The 20,153-nt window shown below is 41.4% G+C and overlaps 1 protein-coding gene across 4 annotated transcripts; it reads right to left on the bottom strand.

Annotated features, from left to right (window-relative positions):
- Positions 1–995: 995 nt before the first annotated feature.
- On the bottom strand, positions 996–19,130 carry elovl1a (ELOVL fatty acid elongase 1a). 4 transcript variants are annotated; one of them, XM_035421065.1, is made up of 8 exons: positions 19,047–19,130; positions 4,511–4,604; positions 4,131–4,321; positions 3,470–3,550; positions 2,951–3,007; positions 2,556–2,661; positions 2,230–2,369; positions 996–1,836 (listed from the first exon to the last, which is right to left on the bottom strand). In XM_035421065.1, exons 2-8 carry the CDS (start codon positions 4,581–4,583, stop codon positions 1,531–1,533), a joined length of 954 nt encoding a protein of 317 aa, XP_035276956.1. In that variant the 5' UTR covers positions 4,584–4,604; positions 19,047–19,130; the 3' UTR covers positions 996–1,530. The 4 variants fall into 4 exon arrangements, with proteins under 4 accessions (XP_035276956.1, XP_035276955.1, XP_035276958.1 ...); XM_035421064.1 differs by having other exon boundaries at positions 18,974–19,060; XM_035421067.1 differs by lacking the exon at positions 19,047–19,130 and adding an exon at positions 15,675–15,733.
- Positions 19,131–20,153: the final 1,023 nt, after the last annotated feature.

The raw sequence follows: 20,153 nt of genomic DNA, 5'->3' as shown, positions 1-20,153 counted from the left end.
ATTGTAGGGTTGGTCTGTATTGGTTTCAATGACTTGAGTGATGCCAATCGTAAGGTCTCGTGAAGGGAACAAACTGACTAGAAATGCATTGCTCCTGTAATTGTATCTTTTCAATACTGGTATTGGAACCAATTCCTGCATGTGTGCTGTGCACCTTCATTCCCATAGTGAAAAATCAGTTGCTTACTTGCTGACAAACCATCATACCCCATTTCTAAGTATCTGTCTTAATTCACTGCTGATTAGACCATGTTGTCAATTTGATCTGCATTCTATTGCAGACAGTGGTGCAGTGGGTAGCTCTTGCCCCACAGAAAGGAGGTCCCAGGTTTGAATCCGGGCTAGGGCTTTTCTTTGAAGTCTGCGTCTTCTAAATGGTAAATGGACTGCATTTATATAGCACTTTTATCCAAAGCGCTTTACAATTGATGCCTCTTGTTCACCAGAGCAGTTAGGGGTTAGGTGTCTTGCTCAAGGACACTTCAACACGCCCAGGGCGGGGTTTGAACCGGCAGCCCTTCGACTGCCAGACAATCGGTCTTACCTCCTGAGCTGTCGCCCCATGTCGCCCCCTATGTCTTCTCACCGTGTCTGCATGGGTTTACTCCCACAGTAATTGAAGAGTCTAAATTGCTCCTATTTACGAGTGAGTGAATACTGGATTCACTGGCCCTGACCAGGAATAAGCGTGGTAGATGATGGATCGACTGCATTCTCACTCCACTTTTCCAGGATCAGCTAGTACGTAACTGTATAAAATGTAATTTATACAGTTGCCAAACATGCTTTTGTAAAAAATGTAATTGCTTTAGAAAAATTGAATTCAAGTGAAAATGATCCCTACATCAACAATGTCAGCTGGGGAAAAAGCAATCCAAAGTGGTTGACTGTTCTTTTATACTGGTGGCATAAGTTAACTAAAGAAAATTAGTTTCTTGAAACCCAAAGTACAGAATCATGACTGAACACTGCATTTAAAAATAAAAATTGACCCCTTAATTTAAAATTAGTTTTATTTTTGGCATCGTGCATTTAACTTTACATACAGTAGCAAAATCTATCATGTCTCAGTCAAACCATTCCTTACTGGTTTTGACTTTGAAATTATTTACAAGTGAGTTCAAGTTATCAGTAGGAACTGTACAACCGTGCTCTCTGATCTGCCAGTCATACCTGCCAAATGGGAGGGGCATAGATCAGGCAAGGAGAGTCTCAGTGGGGGCCTTAGACCAGCAGGTTTTATTTCCGTGGGTTCACAGGCAGAATCCGTGAAGTAGACTTCGGGGGGCGGTGGGGATCCTCTTTTCATACGTCGTGCTCCACAGGCTCCCCGTTACCAAGGCAAACCGAGGGGAACAACTGCAGAAAAACGCCTGCCATTCAATCTCCCGTGCGTCAGACGACAAAACACATTTGGAAACAGAAAATTAAAGTAAACTTGGACAATCCGTGGTGGTGTTGGGAGGGGGGGGGTTTAAAAAAAAAAAAACAAACAAAAAAGTTCTAAAGTGTGCTGTCCCGTGTTGAAACTCAGACTTCCTTCACTTTCCCGTAGTCGGCAGTGCCGTTTGCGTGGGGCGCGAACCCGTTCTCCGTGTGGACGCCGTTCGACTCGACCTTGCCGGCGGTCCCGTTTGGCTTCGCGACGTCCGTGTCCTCGGTCTGCCTGGGTAGCCGCTTGCCTTTAATGTAGGCCTGTACCCAGAAGTTTGAGAAGAGCACGAAGAAGAAGGTGCCATAGATCCAGATGAGGTGGATGAATACGGGGACCTGGTAGTCGCACTTTTCCATGAAGTAGTACTGGGAGATGTGGACGGACACCAGCACAAACTGGGTCTAGGGGGAGAGAGAAGAGTGGCGTGTGGGATACATGCTTATTTTAACACATGGTCAAATTTACATTCCTAAAATCAGTGAGTATGACGCCTGCCCATCCAAATCACACATTTAAGCTCTGAACTGAATAGGCTCTAGATCAGGGATGCCCAAAATTTGATAATTAAAAAATAAAGCCTAAAAAGGTGATACGAATAGGGGAAATAAAGACTTTGAAACATACGTACTGTTGCTAAAGTATATATTCAACTTTAGATCTGGGAATTTTAATAAAATTTTAGGCCTGTGAGTCATTGCGATTCTCGTGTCAACTAAGGACATGTAAAGACTTGGTGGGAAAACAAATTCTCAGCCATTCTGGTGTTTCACACAGAAATCAAAATCCAAACATACCAGCTGTATTGCAGTCATGTACTTTTTCCACCAGAGAAATTTCTGGAATCTGGGTCCAGCTGCAGCGAGGCCGTAGTAGAAGTACATAATAACATGGACGACAGCGTTGACCATGGCGTGGAAGGAGCCCATTCCCCCTGCTGATAAGAGACAAGCAATTTAATTCACTTAATGTTGCACTATTAACACATGTCCCTTTAACTAAATTAAAGCAATCTTATCTTATCTTGAAAAAAAAGATGTTCCTGCATTTATCCATTCTGAATTACCACTACACACCAACGACAGTGTTTGTGAATGCCTCTTAGCGCAGAGTGGAAACTTACCAGGTGTCAAGGTGATTCCCCACCACCAAGTCCAAGGCATGAAGGAGTGGTGAAAGATGTGCAGGAATGTGATCTGGCTGTGTTTCTTACGCAGAACGAAGAACATCTGGGAAAGGGACAATGTATGATGTCACCACAAGAGGGCGCCATACAGGAAAGTACTTTCCAAAAACCTCAGTGATTACATTTTAGCATTGATTCAATATGGCTACAATGCCCTTAATTCTTATGACTAACTTAAGTTTGCTACATGGAGCCATCTAAAATGTTTGCATGTTTGCTTAGACATTTCAAGGGAATATTAGTAGCAAGTTAAAAAGTTAATTTCAGCATAAATAATCAATTTATTAATCCTTAAAATAACAATTGGAAAGAATAAAAAAAAGGATTTTTACCGTGTCCATAAGTTCTATATATTTAGAGAAGTAGAATAACCAGGCTACCCGAATCATCTGGTGAGGAAAAAAAGAACCACGAGTTAGAATTAAGTAAAAATCAGCACACAATATTTACAGAGATATCTTCAGAAGACTCTCCCAAATTTGGCGTTATCTGGCACTACTGAACTGACATTTAAGTCCAATATTTCCTCAGCATGGATCTCCAAAACTGCAGCTGTGGTCTATCAAATTCTCACTTAGACAATATTTTACCATCATATTCGATTTCATAATTTGATAATGTAAAGTGAAATGTGATTTTCAAAAAATGTATCAAATTTAAATGTGCAAGCAGGATGTCATTACATGCATGGATTTATATATATATATATATATATATATATATATATATATAAAAACCCAGGAAGTGAACAATCACTTTAAGGCCAACCAATTTTTAGGATGAGGACCTACAAACTAGTCATACTCAGAACAGGAAACAGGAAATAATTACAAGGACAGATCATCTCTTACTCTAAGTGCTTCAGGGCTGCTTGTGGGGTCACACAGATCACATCGCCAGGTGTAGGTCGTACCCCATCCTGACATCAAGAACTGTAAAGAAAAACCATCAGTCAGTCTGCTGGGAAATACAAATACCCAGTACTAACATCATACACCACCCATTCCAAAAAGGGTGGGCTTGCTTCGAGAAGTTTCAACACAAAATTATTTTTACCCAGAACCCTAAAGTGGAACTCTTGTGGGAAAACAAGTACACCTTAGCACTATAGCAGAAAATTATTTAAACATTTCAAGTAAAGACAATTAATGACTATAAATGAACATGGAGCAGGACAGATGCATGTCTGAGATTTAATGAGATTTAACTCCACTTTCTAATTCATATGGCCAAATATGTCTCCACGCTTATGTCTAACAGCTCTATATCATACGGCCAAATTCTTATTTTCAAAGAATGAAAGTCTTTGTTAATGCACATGAATCACTGTAAACATGATTTATTATGAAGCAGGACAGCTTTTCCGATAAACTGTATGAAACAGGTGTACACCCATCTGTCACATTGGGCACTAAAATAACAGTTTCCTGTTGACCAGTCAACAGTCACTACACATGTGATATCAAACCAGATTGAAGAGGCCCACAAGAGAGATAAAGTTCAGGGTCTCACCTCATAGACAATATAGGCATTGAAGGCCACCATCGAAAAGTTATAGATGATCATGGCTTCTTTGAGCTGGAAAGGCTTGCGTTTAGCCATGAGGCGCGGCCCCAGATACAACGCTACCACGACGTAACCCAGGAGAATGAGAGTCATTCGTATCGGGCTCTGCATCAGCGGGTAGTCCTTTACCCTGGCATCTGAAATCACAAGGGGCCATAGAACACACTTACAATCAACAAGCCAATCATCCATCAGCACAGCAGTTACCAAGCAACCAATCATGAATCCGTTATGGCGCGATCACAGACGATGCGAAACAATTGCTGGGAGGACAGGAGATGTCTTTATTCTCTGGTAACTGATCTGCAATGGGATAATGTTCTTACCTGTCCGCTCCACAAGATAATTATGGAAATTCAACATGTTGGCGACCACTTCCTGTAGCATTTTGATCGCCATTCCCTCTCCTGTTTATGCCGTCTAAAATGTAAGATAAAGATGTCTTTCAGTCCAGATGCAAAAATTGTACAGATGAACATCCCCGCAGGATTATACCACCCAGGAAAAAGAATGCCTAAAAACTACTATGCCTTATATTACATTAAATACATATTATGTACCTTAATAATATTATATTAATATTATGCAGTACTGCACTGCAATAATCAAAGCACCACTTATCCCTAAACAGATGGACACCGCACTGAGTAGTTCATAGTCTTTAAATGGTAGACTTTCACTTTGAGTGAACAACTTTGCTGCTGCATGTTCTACACACTCATTTGAGATAATTTTGTGTTGGCTCCATGTGGCTCTATTGTACCAATATTATTTGCCATAGGTAGTGCAGGTGAGAGTAACTGGGGCTCCTGATAAAATGCATTTCCTTCCTAGTTCACTCAGCATTGGTCTATGTAGTGCAGATCTACAAGGTTCACTGCAATGTTGACCTTGGCCACAAAATCTTTCAAAATTCTGTTTTCCCTCCCCGTGGCTTTTGGCCAACACTTAATTTTTGCTTTCACTTTTACCGCTAGAATGACATCAGTTCAGAGAATATGTTCATTTACCATGGTTAATAATACTGATCTGAAATGCACACACAGTTCTGTAATTGATACTGACAGTGTAAACAAGAGGAGTTGGGGCTCCAGCTGTGTGAACTGTGAGACTCAAAGTTCAAATCCATTTTTGAGCAGAGGCCATTTTGGCACGGGCAATCTGAAGCATTGTTACAGGTCTGAGTACAGAGAACAATCCCAGATTTTGTAACAAACCGTCATCACAGGCACAAGGGAAGGTGTAATGAGGCCACACCTACAGGAAGCATTTCTGACCTGGCTGTCTCCACTTACGACAAAAGGGGAATGTTCTGAAATACCGGTACGTTTCCAGGGATGAGTCACTACTGTCAGAAGCGAGAGGGGGAGATGGGTGTGGCCGCATGTCTAAATTATAACACGCAGGGCAACAGGATCATTTTCTTGGCAGCAGCAATTACTAATATATGATCCTCTAAACACGCAGCACTGCACACCGACAGTGGGAAGGACACGGGCAGACATATCCGGAGAGATGCAACACAACAAAGAAAAAGAACTGCAATGTTGGTTGTCCAGCAACAGAGGCATTGTAAAGAGAAAGCCTGTTGCTTTTGTGAAAAAGCAGAACCAAGACATCACCAGGAGCCTAGGAATGCCGAGTATGAGGTCAGAGGGTTAAGCTCCATATGACGCTACCATAATGATGGAGGGTTTGGAGTCGAGGCTCATCACCGAGTGCTCCTTCACAAAATTCAGTGGCAGGAAGCAGGGCAAGCACAACAGGAACTGAAGGGAAAACAGCGACTGGCACAAAAGTGCATGATGGGTATTGCTCAACTCAGACATACAAGGCCATGACTAAGGACCCAAATCGTCAAGCATGCATCAAAAATAGAATTGCAACCTCAATATGAGGTAGACAGGGGTAGATAGTTGTCATTTTGGCAACTGAAGCACATGTAGTTTACAAAGACGGTATGTGGCCAAATTCTTTTCCAGCACATTTCCTAAAAGATGTAAACTTCTCCTGTGAAGTAAATTGAAGAGAAAAAGAAACAGATGGCTTAGAAACAAAATCAAACCATTTGCGTTGCAACGATAAAATTTGTGACAGCAAAAGTTGAGGACTGGTGTTATTCATATTTAGCTGGATAAATGATAAATGTCACAAGGATCGTTTTAGTACAGTAACCTTCACACATCACAAATGAGGCAATGGCAAGTAATTCAGGTTTCACTGTCAAAACAATAGTATACATTCAGTCCACTGACAAACAATGACAACATTTCTACACACTGTTGGTTCCGGATATGTTCAAGACAGGTACACATGCTCAGAAGCAGGCTGAAACACAGCCAAAGGTCAATTTCTTACACCTGTGTTTTGACAGAAGGCAGTTTACTGACGTATTACCCACAGGTGCTCCTCAGGAAGTTCTTAGAGATTGGAGTCATGTTCCCAAAGGCACACAGTAAAATGGGTGCCGAAGATTTCAGGCTAGGCTTGACTGGCGCTAAAAGTGACAGTCTGTTTACTGGGTTCAGTGTCACCCACCAGAATCCCACCAGACAAAGACACGATTACACCACAGAGCCACTTCAGGAAAAGAAACATCCCTTACAATCATCAGCAAACATTACACAACCTGTTCCTTATGGCAGAACCAGGAGGCAAATTCATGCCTTTAGCATTGAAAGGGTCAAAGGTGAGAGGTCGGAGCACGCCTTTTGGTTTTCCTGACACAGTTGCTACTGTATGCAATTCAGTCTCTGTGCCTCTTGGCTTCAATGGGAGTGTACACACGCTTCACAGCTCCCCATCCCTGCATTCCTTCTGTTGTGCTGTAAACTAAATAAGACCATTGTCTCAGTATTCCTACACAAATTGTCCAACCCCTCTTCAACCAAAGAATGAGATGACTCAGCAGGAGTGCCACAAAAATGTTCCCAGGCCAAATGCCGCACTTGTAATGAATGTTCTTCTAGTTTGTCACTAACAAGAAAAAGTAAAGCAATGACTGAAATGAACTTTATCCTTGTATAATACAGAAAAGCTATCTCTAAAGAGAGGACAAACCATGTTCATTTCTTAAGGTTCAATAACAACCAAGAAAACATTTTAATACTTACACATCATCATAAACGTTGCCCCAAAATTTAAACTTGTAAGCAGAAAAAAAGTCCAAATACAATCTCCATAGATTTACAGCTAAAACATTATGCATAAAGTGCATTGCAGTTTGGTTACCACACTCACAAATGAACACAATAATAATCTACAAGCTGTGAAATATTAGTCATAGAACCTTGCACATCTCTATCAACACCTACAGGCTATTCATCAGTAAGACTCAACCTGACCCTTAGTTCAGTACTAACATACAACAGCTACTGGTAAAAAACCAGAGAGAATGAAATACAGGGGACAGACCCCACAAACCAAGCCTTGTAAACCCTCTGCAAAGGATAGAATGAGTTGCTGGGTGTTAACGCAGTAAATTAGTTGTGTAACAAAAGTGTATAAATCAGCCCTGATAGACTGCATTTTTCTCAAATGATTCATTTCACACAGAGATTTTGAGCACGGAAATCAAACTCCAGTCCTGGTGGGCTGCAGGGTCTGCAGATGTCCGTGGTTTTGCGGTCAGCAATAAGCTCTTCAGTGATTTAAACTTTTCACTTAAGTGCCGAAATGCAACAAAGACCAGTAGACGCTGCAGCCATCCATTCTGTTTTAGATCCCTGATTTAACAATGGGGATGTAAAAGGATGTTGGACAGTATTACAACCAAGAAAAACTGCCTACAGTACAAGGGCATCACTTTCTGTTGAACAGTAGGGGGGGGGGGGGGGGGATGCAGGGCAGTTCACCAACATACACAGGCATGTTTCTTTCCCAGCAGTCTTTGCATATGAGAAAAGAAGACAACACATTGAGCTGCATGCTCTAGCAACACTGTGCAGAACTGTTATAAGACCTTACTGTCAAACTTCTGTACTGTCTTTCCTAGGACAGTTGAATAAGGTGACTATGTTTAGTTCAGTTACCTTCCATTGTGCTAAATAATCTGTGCAATTCCCTCCCTTACCTTGGAAAAGCAAGAGTGATGATAACTCTCCACAGTATAAGTTCATATCCCCTCCCATCATCAAGGGCTATTGAAAATGTGTTAATTATTTCCCTACTCATTAAATGAATTGACTAGTCAGTTTGCCTTCTCACAGTGTAACCACAGCACTGCAGAGAAGAATCTTGAAGCTTTACTGGATGGACAATAACATTCCTTGCCAGCTTCCGTTTGCTGCATTTGAGGAAAATGAAGAAGCTCAATTTACATAATATATTATTAAGCCTACCGTGGCAAAGTTCAAGAAACCAAACACTGCAGCTACAGATAGCAGCCATGGCCAATTTTCAAATAAAGACAATCTTAACTGACTTGCTCAGTCTGCCAATGAGATCATTGTTGCTGCCTCCCAGCTGATGGTCTGATGATGATCACACCACTTACATTACAAGTCTAACTACTTAGTATACTGAATCTACCACTGGGTGAAGAAATCCACTAGTCTACTATGTGTCTTTTAGATGGAGACTTAAATCTTTTACATTAAACAGTGAGGTTCCAAGAAAGCGTTTGCCCCCTAGAACGTCCAAAGTCTTTAAACCACATAAGGACACATTTAAATTAATGCCAAGATACAAATATTAATTAAATAAGAAACTACTTATATTGTGTAAATGTACAAGTATTTTCAAACAAAAGAACAGACCATAGTAATGTTTACTGCATTTTGCATGGCTGGCCAGACAGATATATGGAGAGTACATCTACAGTCAATGCCAGATGCATGTGACACTGTGACACTGACTAAAGCATTCTTGACACGTGCGAAGAATGTGTTTGGTGACTGACTATATCCGGCATAGCATTTCAGCGAGGGACATTTATTGTATTGAGAATATATAGATGGATTATGGCCAATAAATATGCCATCTAAGACCACTCCAGCCCCAAAATTTTCTTTGTTCAAGCCTCATGCTATGCTACAACCTGTAGATGTATTACTGTGCCCTTAAGACCACATTATGATACACTTCTTTGAATGGACTGCCTACTTTGCAGCCAGTTTAATACCTAAGGCTAGAATCTGCCTAACCGCTATGATTATTTGCTCTGATAGACTCCCTGTCCGGCCTAATTTTAATTATTGACCCCAAGCTGGCAAACAGAGGATGGGCTCCCTCAATAGCCAAGTTCTTCCTCAGATTTATGCCCATCCGGAAGTTTTTGTTTTACTCGCTTGCTGGTATTTTGGGGGTTCAGGCTTGGTTTTCACAATTTCCCTATTTTCTGTCTTTGTAAAATGGAATAAAAAAAAAAAAAGTGCAATAGCCTACATATAAATTCTACTGAAAACGTAACACTGAAAAGAGAAGGAAGGATCCCCCAAAGAGTAAGATTTCAGGCTTTCCGTCATGCCAGCCTACATGCAGACAGCTAAGTAACATGTGTTCACAGGGCTAAGGATAATTATGAACAGAAGGCGAAGAAATTAAATGAGAAACCAGTCAAAGCATTTAGAACATGAGGGAGAGTGACAGACAGAGTGAGAGAGCGACAGAGACAGAGAGCGATGGTTTACATAGAATTGATATTGAATGAATGAATGGACACTGCATCCTTACAGAAGAACAGCTGTTTAATTTGCCACCTTAAGTAAGCCTGGCCCCAGACTCCATGGAAACTGAGGAGTTGGAGCAGGGACATTTCTTTTCTATTACTAAACAAATCATAACATTAAATAAACATTATCACAGCTATTACAATACATCTGTATCGACTGCAAGCAATTTTTTTTGTCTGAGAAAAAAACCTACCTGACAACTGTGTCAGAGATCATTCAACATTTAAAGGATTATGTACACAAAGGTCAGGGACTTTGACACCCCCCCAAGCTAACTCACTTCCAGAACACAGAACCTATGCCTCCAGAACAGAGTATGTGAACCTGGAAAATCTATTCACAACAAGACATCAGAAAACTCAATACATTACAGCCTAGGGATCAACAGAAAAGCAAGAATGAAGTGAATACAACAGGGGCTGCCATGGTGATGCCAGGCATCTCCCTGTACACTCCAGTACAAATCACTCACCTGCTAGAGTCCTCTGGTTACACAGGGACCATAAAACAAGCACTCCAACAGGAGCTCACTCCTGATCCTTTCTGCTACAGACGAGCCACGCGAACAGCAGAAAGGACTGACACCCACAGACAGAGAGCGAGAGAGAGGAAGCGAGAGAGAGAGAGAGAGAGAGACAGAGAGAAGACAAACCGACAGTGTGACTGGCACTGCTGGCCTCTAAGCCTCCACCCTAGCAGAGATCCTCAGAGCGGATGAATAACTGGTTCAGACATACAGGCAGAGAGAAAGAATCTGAATGAGCCGGTGGGCGACAACGCAAGAGAACAGGCCCGTAAGGGAACTCCCAGATTTAAACGTGCATGTACAGTCAATAAGACAATGCCCGCCCAGTTTCTGGCCCACACCCTGCTCTGAGGCGATTAGGCCCCTCCCCCCTCCTCCTCCTGCCAGTCCATGATTGGCTCTTTAGGAGATGGGTAGTTTTGCTACTTGTCTGGCTTTCAGTTGGGTGTGACCAATAACACAGCGGCTGCAGGTGAGAAATCAAGAGACTGATTTCATAATGCGCCTTTCTGTTCTGGAGCAGCGGTCTACAAGCAGTCCAATTTAAAATAAAACTTTTATGCTTTTTATATATATATATATATATACACACACACACATATATATGTACACATACACATTATTATACATACATTGAGTGTATATATATATATATATATATATATATATATATATATATATATATACACACACACATACACACACACACACACACATTTCTGCTTCATATGTAAAAACACTAAAACAACCATAACGGTCGATTTTTGTTTTTACCCTAACGGTGTTGTTCCAACATATCCAAATGATGCAATTTCTTAATATCACTGAACCCACTCTTAAAAAACTATGTAAGCCATTCAAAAGAGAACAAAAGCATCCAAATAAACAGTGTCACACAAGACTGTTCATGTAGCAAAGCCTGTTTCACTGCTCCATTTATGCCTGTGATTGCATTAAGTCATGTGGACGTGTGGCCGTTCATCAAGAACTCGTGAGCTAACTAGAAAGAGAACGAGACTAAAACAAGTGCTGTTTATAAGCAGATGTACACGACCGCGTCATTATTGTCACTACATTCTTTCAGAATTATTATCCAGGGAGACAAACAAAATGGAGGGCGTTCAAATGGGCTAAAACAAAGAGCAGCAATACAACAGGGGGAAAAAAATATGAGCGACAACATAGCAAACAGCAAAATAGATTTTGAGAGAACATGGACAACCGTACGGCTTTATTCGGCCAGTTTTCTGAAGACGGCTACGGGTTGGGGAGCGACTGACGAAAGGGAGACGGCCCGAGTGAGACTGGGGTGACACGCCAGGTCGCTCTCATCCCGTCGACAGGAGCCTGCTGGTTTCGCTGCAATCCAGCCGAGCCTGTTCGACCTGTCGCTCAGGCACAGATTGGCAGCGCACTTGGAAATCACGGAGGGCCTTTGAGCTTGACTCAGCCCTGCCTCTAGAGCACTAGAGAGTCCTGACCGGAATGCCAAGAATCCTGGGACAAGTGTGTAAAAAATACCTTCTCCTATCACAAGCATGGACATTTGCCGGTAGAAACGTCAATTCTACTAGTTGTTACGCAGCAGCTAAAACTTTCCCTCCGCTGAGGATACTGTGTACAGATTAAAACAGTGGCAATTATAAACCAAGCCTCCATTGATCATTTCTCCTTTTCTTTACAATTGGGCAGTTAGGCCTGTATGACTAAAGAGCTTCCAGAATCTTCTGTTAAGCTCAGGCTAATTTACCCCTTTGCCCATCTCCTCTTTCCAACAGTCCTGTAATGTAGTGTCATAGTATGAAATGCATTAAGTGCCAAAGACCAGTTAACTTGTCAGGCATAGAGATAGCACAGGCATGAATCTGTCTGGAGGCCCATTAGTATACACCTGGACCAGTCCACATAATGACAGGGCCCTCGGTTCAGCTGCCTGACCAAGGTGAGTGGACAACCTTATAGAGCAGGGTTGCCAAACCCTATTCCTGGAACTCAACTATCCTAGAGGTTTTCACTTCAACCCTAACAAAGCACACCTTATGGAACAGCTAGAGGTCTCACTGAGCTGCCAATTAGTAGAATCAGGCGTGCCAAATCAGTCGGAATGTCGGAATGAAAGCCTACAGGATGGTAGATATCCAGGAGCAGGGTTGGGCAGCCCTGCTACAGAGTATGGCGTGGCCTGATGTCCCTGATGCAGGATGCAAGCTTGTTCAAAGGGTAAACATCTGCCACATAAAAGTATTGGTGCCACATGGTCATTTATCTCCTGGGGTGATTCAAGAGCACCTCTAATAAAATGTAAAAGTTACTTTGTTTCCTTTAAGTACTCACTGATTGCCTTTATATACTTTTTTGTTTTGAAATGCATGTTATTCTACGTTAAACCCACTCATAAGTGGCCCAAGGCAAATACGTGGCAAAGTTCAATTTCACCTCCACGTGTCTCAAAACGTAAATACACTAACGAGACAAAGCTGATTCCAATGAATAAAATTAGCTTAGAATTCATTAAAAAAAAAATATATAGTGTTTAATAAGTTTTCCTAAAAAGAGCCAGGAGCAGCCTGAATAATGCCCTTATTGAACCCAAGAGCTGCCAAGATGGGATGGCCTTGCCTTTGAGCCCCCTAGAGGAGATACTGAGACGCGTCCCAGTCACCAGGAATGTGGCGGGACGAGTCCCAATGGCACATGCGCTCACCTCCGGAAGAGCATGCAAGGGGGGGGGGCGGGGGGGGGGGAGTGTGGGTGGGCGGAGGGGAGGGCACTGCCAACGAAACCGCCTCAACAGGGCAGACCGCTCCCTCCCCGCTCATCGCCTGATTCATTCCCCAGCAGGGGATTGCACAACACGAGCACACGATACGGCCTCAAAACGCAGTGCGGAGAGTTCCCCTCACAAGCCCCGGGTCCTCGCTGAGCAACAACAGGTGACAGAATCCCCGGCTCCTCACTTAGCAACAACAGGTGTTAACATCAAAGTCAGAGAGCCAGATTTTATTCACAGAGCTGGCACGCAGGGTCGCTTCCCAGTGTCCAATTACTATTGGGCACGTGGGTGAGCTACTGCCAACCACTTCAGTAAATATTTAGGCGTGTGAATGGCCAATAGAAAGATGCACACTCTGGAAATTGCTCCAGGTGAGGACAATCGTGATTTAGGGGCTGTTCTCAGTTAATCCGAAACTCACCCAATTAGCACACGAACGTCCCGGTCACGTGCAGGTGTGAACGAGGGGGCTCACCCTCCCTTTTGTACATCACCAAGCCCTGTACTCTCACTAAACAGACACGGGCGTGGCAAGACCTGGGCACCCAGATGAATGACAAAAGTAGTAGTATCAATCCAAGGAGGGATTATTTTCAGTATTCTTAGTTGTGGCAGTGTCATTACTATTCAAGAAATATAAAGGATGCCTTTCAGATCCAGGCATTTGAGGGGTGTAAGTTTAATTATTTATTTTAAACTAACTGTGCTCGGACTTCGCTACAATGCATAATTTCAGTAAAACAAGGTCATTTACGGTATCTTATTCAGTAAAACCATTACAAAGATGTATGTAATCTTTGTAAATTTGAATATGTATTCATTGCATTCATTGCTTTTATCAATATTTTCAATATAGCACTAAGTGAACAAAACTGAACAGACAAGATTAAAACCATTCAAGATAAGCTGTTTGGCAAGGTCAAGTCCCTCTGGAATAAAAATTATGTGACTATTGTAATGTGAAAGCAGAATCTGTAACACTGCCTTAGCAACTAAGCCTTGCCTATGGGAGAAGTATTAAGCTTGTTCATGCGTTTAAAAAAAAAATTGTTATCACTGAAGATAAGCTATGATAAAGCTGCAGATAAGAGATACTGTGCACACATCTAGCCAACTGTGCACACACCTAGCCAAATACACAAAGTGTCTTCCTGAAACTGTATCTTATCAATGAAGGCAAAAATCAATTCATAACACAACCCAGTTACCACGGTTTCTTCCTGAAAGGCTGCACTGCTTGTTTTAAAACAATGTACAGCATATTACCAGACCTGGCAGCTTGAATTTGCTCATTTTTTTGCATTCATTTCAGAAGCAGAAAAGTCTTATCTAGAGCCCCAATCACTCAAACCCCCACTGAAACATTTCCATAATAATAACAGACAAGAGGATTTGTTACTATTAAAGTCTTAAACTCATCAGAAACCACAGACAGTTGACAGACTAGTCATAAACTACTTTTAGCTTGAATTGAAAGTTTTGATTATGATTTATTTGTATTTATAGTTTCATTTATAGTTGTATAAAAACAAGTTTGATTTAAAATGATTGTGGCATCCCCCTTTGCATATTTGAGTATTCCAGATACTCAGAAACATTATTCAGACCAAACCTGCGAGCAAATAAAATAATGGGATGCCACATTCTGTGGTACTGCATTTACGTAATTCAGAAGCAATACCTCACAGCACATCCACTAAGCCTCATATCCCAACACAAATATGACTTTACTATCCTCAGTCAGCTGCCAGGAGGTGATCCTACTGAATCACACGTTCTATCAGTTATTGGATATTAATATTAACAGGGTCAACAGCTCACAGCCTACAGCTAATTTGCTAAGAGTTGGCTCATGACCAAATGGCCTGGTCGGTGAGTATTAAAGAAGGGGTACAACAGCCCTGGTGCAGCGTGATGTTGAGGTCCATGTCTGCACCCCAGACCCAGCCACAGCATTCTTAGCAACCAACAGATGCCAGCCTCCAGCGATTCACACCATTGCACCATTCTAGACTGCAAGACTAAACTCTCTCACCTAATCTGCACTACTCATTTCTAGGTGTAAGCCCCCTGGTGAGTTACACATTGTACCCAGAATCCACTTCTACTGGAGGTTTTTTTGAAGCAATTTAAGCTCAAGTACCTTGCTCCAGGGGACAACTGCCGTGTCCAAGATCAAACCCGCACTGTTGTAATGAACCATTGTTGTACTGGATATGAAGGAACAGTACTCCAGCATCCTTCTCAAACAATCATACATAATTAAAATAATATGAATTGCAGTAGTAACAATAACAAAAGCAACAAGAACTATATGGTACCAATTATGCAGAATGTGATATGAACATGGCTTTACCATATTAAAAGCAAATCTGGCATAAAGTATTCACAAAAGGGCAGCATCCCATAAATTCAGAACAAATTCTGAATATCAGAGCTCGATATTTTATACTTAATAAGTGTTAGCTGTGTAAACATCACATGTATTTGACATTCTCAGCATAGTCTGAATAACTGACCCAGTGAACACAATTGTGCATGTCTGAGTTCAGTTGACATTGGAATCTTCTGATACCATCTCTGGTCAGAGAGAAAGGCCCAACTTGTGGCTTCCACAGGACTGTGGCATACAATGAGTGCTTCTTCCTAATTCAGTAAAAAAAGAAAAGAATAACACATTCCAAAAGCCATGGGTCGTGAGTGGGTTTAGGAGTGTGGCACACACACAAAAATGCTTTTCAAGAACAGTTATTCAGTAAAACAAAGGATATGTGCTGTCGCAGTTATGACTGCCATTTTTACTTCTTAAACAGCCGCACCCTCTCAGGATGGGGGACTTTAACACTGCAGTTCATTCCAATTACCAATGCAATAACAGACTTTGTATGTATACAAGCACCTATTTGGAATATCAGTTCAGGGTATATATGGACTAGTATTAACATGTAAATGAGGACAAAGACGTTTTTCCAAATCTAAAGCATTTATCTCTAAACTGCACAGAATACAATTCCCACAGGTCTTTGCTGGAGAATTATGTGATTTCATTTAGAAAACGCTAAAGGCATATGCACCCATAGCTTCACAGAACACATACATTTATATAAACCTAAACAAATTAAAACCTAAGGATAAATTCAACAGCACATTTTTTTGATGACAGAAAACATGAAGAAATATTTTCACTGTTGTTTTCAGACTGAGCACGGTACTTATACCAAAAACCCCGATATGTATGCATAAGGAGACCAGAAGGGGACAAGGAGCAGGGAGGCTGAGGGCAGTGCAGCCCTGTCTTACAACATTCCCAGCAGTTACCAAGGACAAAGAGGGATAAGACTGGCCCAAATTAGATTGACCTAAAAGGCACTCTCCTCCATCTCTGCCTGTTCATCAGGCAAGCAGCAGGACGGTGTGCAAAAAGCCCATCCTCATGACTGCTCAAATTCGACTGATCAAATCTTTTCCCCCCATGATGCCGGACATTTAAGATAAATTAGGCGGGACAAAGGAGGCACAGACACACCGAGCCAAAGAGACACAGCTGAAAGTGGTCAGCTGGCCATCACTGGATCGGTTTCCTGGTAACCATTTTCTTAGCCCACTTGCAAAAATGTAAAAATAAAAAAATAAAAATAAATGAACAAAGACTCACAAGGCCTCCACAGTTTCAACCTGGGACATGTTTCCTTAATGAGGGCAGAGTGACTCTTTGGGAAAGTTCCAGCAGCCCTGACACAAATTAGTGGAGCAGCACGGATTTGTCAGGGCTTGCAAATTCACCATTTGCTGACAGTGACACTGATGGAATTCTGGGATTGTGTCACCACTCTGCTCTGACAGACTGTTACAAGGCAGAGCCAGATTCCCCACACCATCCTTCACACATTTCTTTCAACAGAACATCTACTCTTCTCTGAGCATGTCAAGACTGTTATGCAATATTTTACAAACAGTCCAACATTCAATACTATCAAACCAGACCTAATACAGCGCATCATGTACATTATATAAATTACATTATACAGTACAAAATACTATACTGTCACTCTGATGCCAGACATTAGAATCGAAGAATGTGCACTTGCATGCGACATGCTTTTGTGCAGTCCCTCCTAAGCAATCTTAGCAGAAGCTTACTTTTGTTCCAGATGGGACACGATGCAAGCGAGAGGCTCAGTAGTTAAAGACTTGATGTTCAATGGGCTCTTCTGATCTCACACAGATTTCCGCACTTCACCCTCCACACCAAATACATAGTGGTCATTTCATTTTGAGTTAATTGGACAGGCAACAAGTCGATGGTGCCAATGAGGTGGAGCACTGGCCCAACTTCCACAGTGGTCAGCCAATGGGAGGGAGACAGAAGGTAGTGACTTCAGATCAGATAGGTCACGTTCATAATACTGCACCACCACATTGGCAGATTGGCAAGTTTGGAGTAGACCATCTGTCTGATTCTATATACACACTCCTTAAGAGAGGATGTGTCTGCAGGAGGGCCTTGGAGTGATTGTACCAAAATGCTGTGGTTGGGAGGGGGGAAACATAACCAAATGCAACTGTGGAAAATAATCGTTGGCACAGACAAGTGCACTGTTCAGGTATTAAGAATTCCTATGATCTAACACAGTGGTGTCAAACTCGTGCCATGGAGGGCCGTGTGTATGCAGGTTTTCATTCCAACCAATTAATGCTGCCTTAATTGAGTCCAATTACTCATTCAGCCATATGCGTTTAACTGCATTGAAGCACAGAATATAAGAAAATTTTTATTTAGACAATGCGGGTCACCATAGGCGTCGGGTCACCATTGTGCACAAACCTGCATCCCTAATTCAGCAAATAATTTAACTAATTATATAATCAAGATCTGAGGCTGGAATGAAAACCTGCATACAAACGGCCCTCCATGGCATGAGTTTGACACCACTGATCTAACAGAATCAGCAATGTCTACACAAACACAATCTCCTTTGGAGATGCGCCCTTCAAAATGGTATCCAGCTAGTGTAAGATAATAACAGTGAACAAAAATAAATAAATTAAATGATTGAATTAGTACATGAATAAATAAATAAATAAATAAAATAGTTTAGGAATCTATATTATCACAAAATAGGCCAAAAAAAGCTAACAGATAAGTATTTTTTCTATAACAGAAAGTAGCCTATTGGTTTTCCAGAGCACAGATGAAGAGAGAGGATCAACCACTTAACTAATTAAATACATAAGAGTGCGAAATACTAAGAGATCTACGACTACACTGTCCCAGGCCGTTGGTTCAAGTTCAGGTAATGTTTTTGAAAACTGCATGAACACAGAGTGGCTGATCAGCGATACTTCTGTTTTCGAAGAATTTTCCCTAAGCATGCCGAAATCCGTGCGAGTGAAGTGTGCATGCATTTGCTGTCAAGATCGTGACGGAAAAGTATATCCACATAAATAAAAAAGTAGCCGTTCTCAGAAAGCAAGGTTTAGTCAAAGTGCCATATTCTAATCGAACCACAGCCTTCAAATTAACATTCGCAGTAACATATACAACACCTTACGTTAAATGAGCACTTCCATAATAAAAATATACACGATAAAGCGTTCTTCCACATCGCCGAGCTTACTTCATTTCTACAGTATCTCCCAATAACAGTTGGCAATAATCAGTAAATAAACCTTACGAGACACTTAACCCTTTAATCAGTATGCGTCATGCAGGTGTCTGGTGGATAGCGTCAACAAAGGCCTTTCAAAACGAAAACTTATTCGTAAAACCACACGACTGAATTAAAAGCAAACATTATCACCAGAACGCCATACCCACCAGACAGCACGTGAGTTCATGTAAAGTTGGATAATAAAACAAACACGGGAACTCCTTTTTCCCGCTGCTTTACCTGCACGAATGTCCACCATTCCGGATCTTTTGAAAGCTCAGACCCAGCCCTCTCTGAACGGTGGGCGGTTTAAAAAAGGTCCTGCCTATAATGGCTTTGGACATCTGAATATCTTCATATTCATACGAAACAGCGAAGCTGTTCTCAAACTTTATGAAAAATGTAGATAATTCAAAATGTTCTTTCTCAAATGTTAAAATAAATTCCCTTCCTTTCTTAACAATAAGAGCATTATATAAATGAACAGAAATAATAAAAACAGATGGCTTAAATATTCAATTTCTTTGATATGCAAATCAAGATCTAGTCAGCCACAGGGCCAAATAAAATATGAGATAAAAAAACAATTCAAAACAGTTTATATATAACTAAGTCAAGAGGTCCCTGCTGAAAATTCCAGCTAAGATCAGCTGGGAGTCTAAGATGGTTTAAGATGGTTTAGGAGTCCATGTAGTAGTCCATAAATCTTTTTTACATGTGTCAGAACCTGGCCTTAAACTGGATCTGACAGTTTACAGCAAAGTGACTGAGATTGGGGAGTGATTAAGTCTTCAAAAAATGAGGACAAGCTGCCTGAAGAGGCTGGTTCTCCCACACATGGAAAGAACAAACATCCATGTCAGCCTCCTCACTGATAACCACACCCCTCTCACATCACACTGCTTTTCTAAGCACATGCAGATATTTAAATATAACATCCATGTCAGTTTTGTATTCACATAGTTGTTTTTTAAATTCACTACTGAATTACAAGAGCAAGGCAAAACAATATATGCAGTCTGATATATGCAAAGACCCTCAGAACCCACTACTGGGAGCAAACTTAAGCACTTCACAATTACTTTTTATTTGCTGAATTTAACATAATAATAAAATGGTAAATGTGGCATATGGCAAATTTAAGGCAATACTTGATTGACTTGTTATGCCTTAAAGTTTGTACCCTACAGAGGTTGTGTTAACTTCTTTTCACTTAAGCATTCAAGAAAATGTGCAGTATGACCAGGGCTGCCCAAACTTTTGTCATCACAGTGCCTACTGAACCCAGCAGGGGGAGATGTTTACCAGTTTTTCACTATGTGGTTGACAGCTCCCAGCATTTAATAC

Source organism: Anguilla anguilla, chromosome 6 (genome assembly GCF_013347855.1).
Source record: "Anguilla anguilla isolate fAngAng1 chromosome 6, fAngAng1.pri, whole genome shotgun sequence".
Lineage (NCBI taxonomy): Eukaryota > Metazoa > Chordata > Actinopteri > Anguilliformes > Anguillidae > Anguilla > Anguilla anguilla.
Note: the sequence above shows the minus strand (reverse complement) of the source record. Positions and strands in the feature narration are given on the sequence as shown.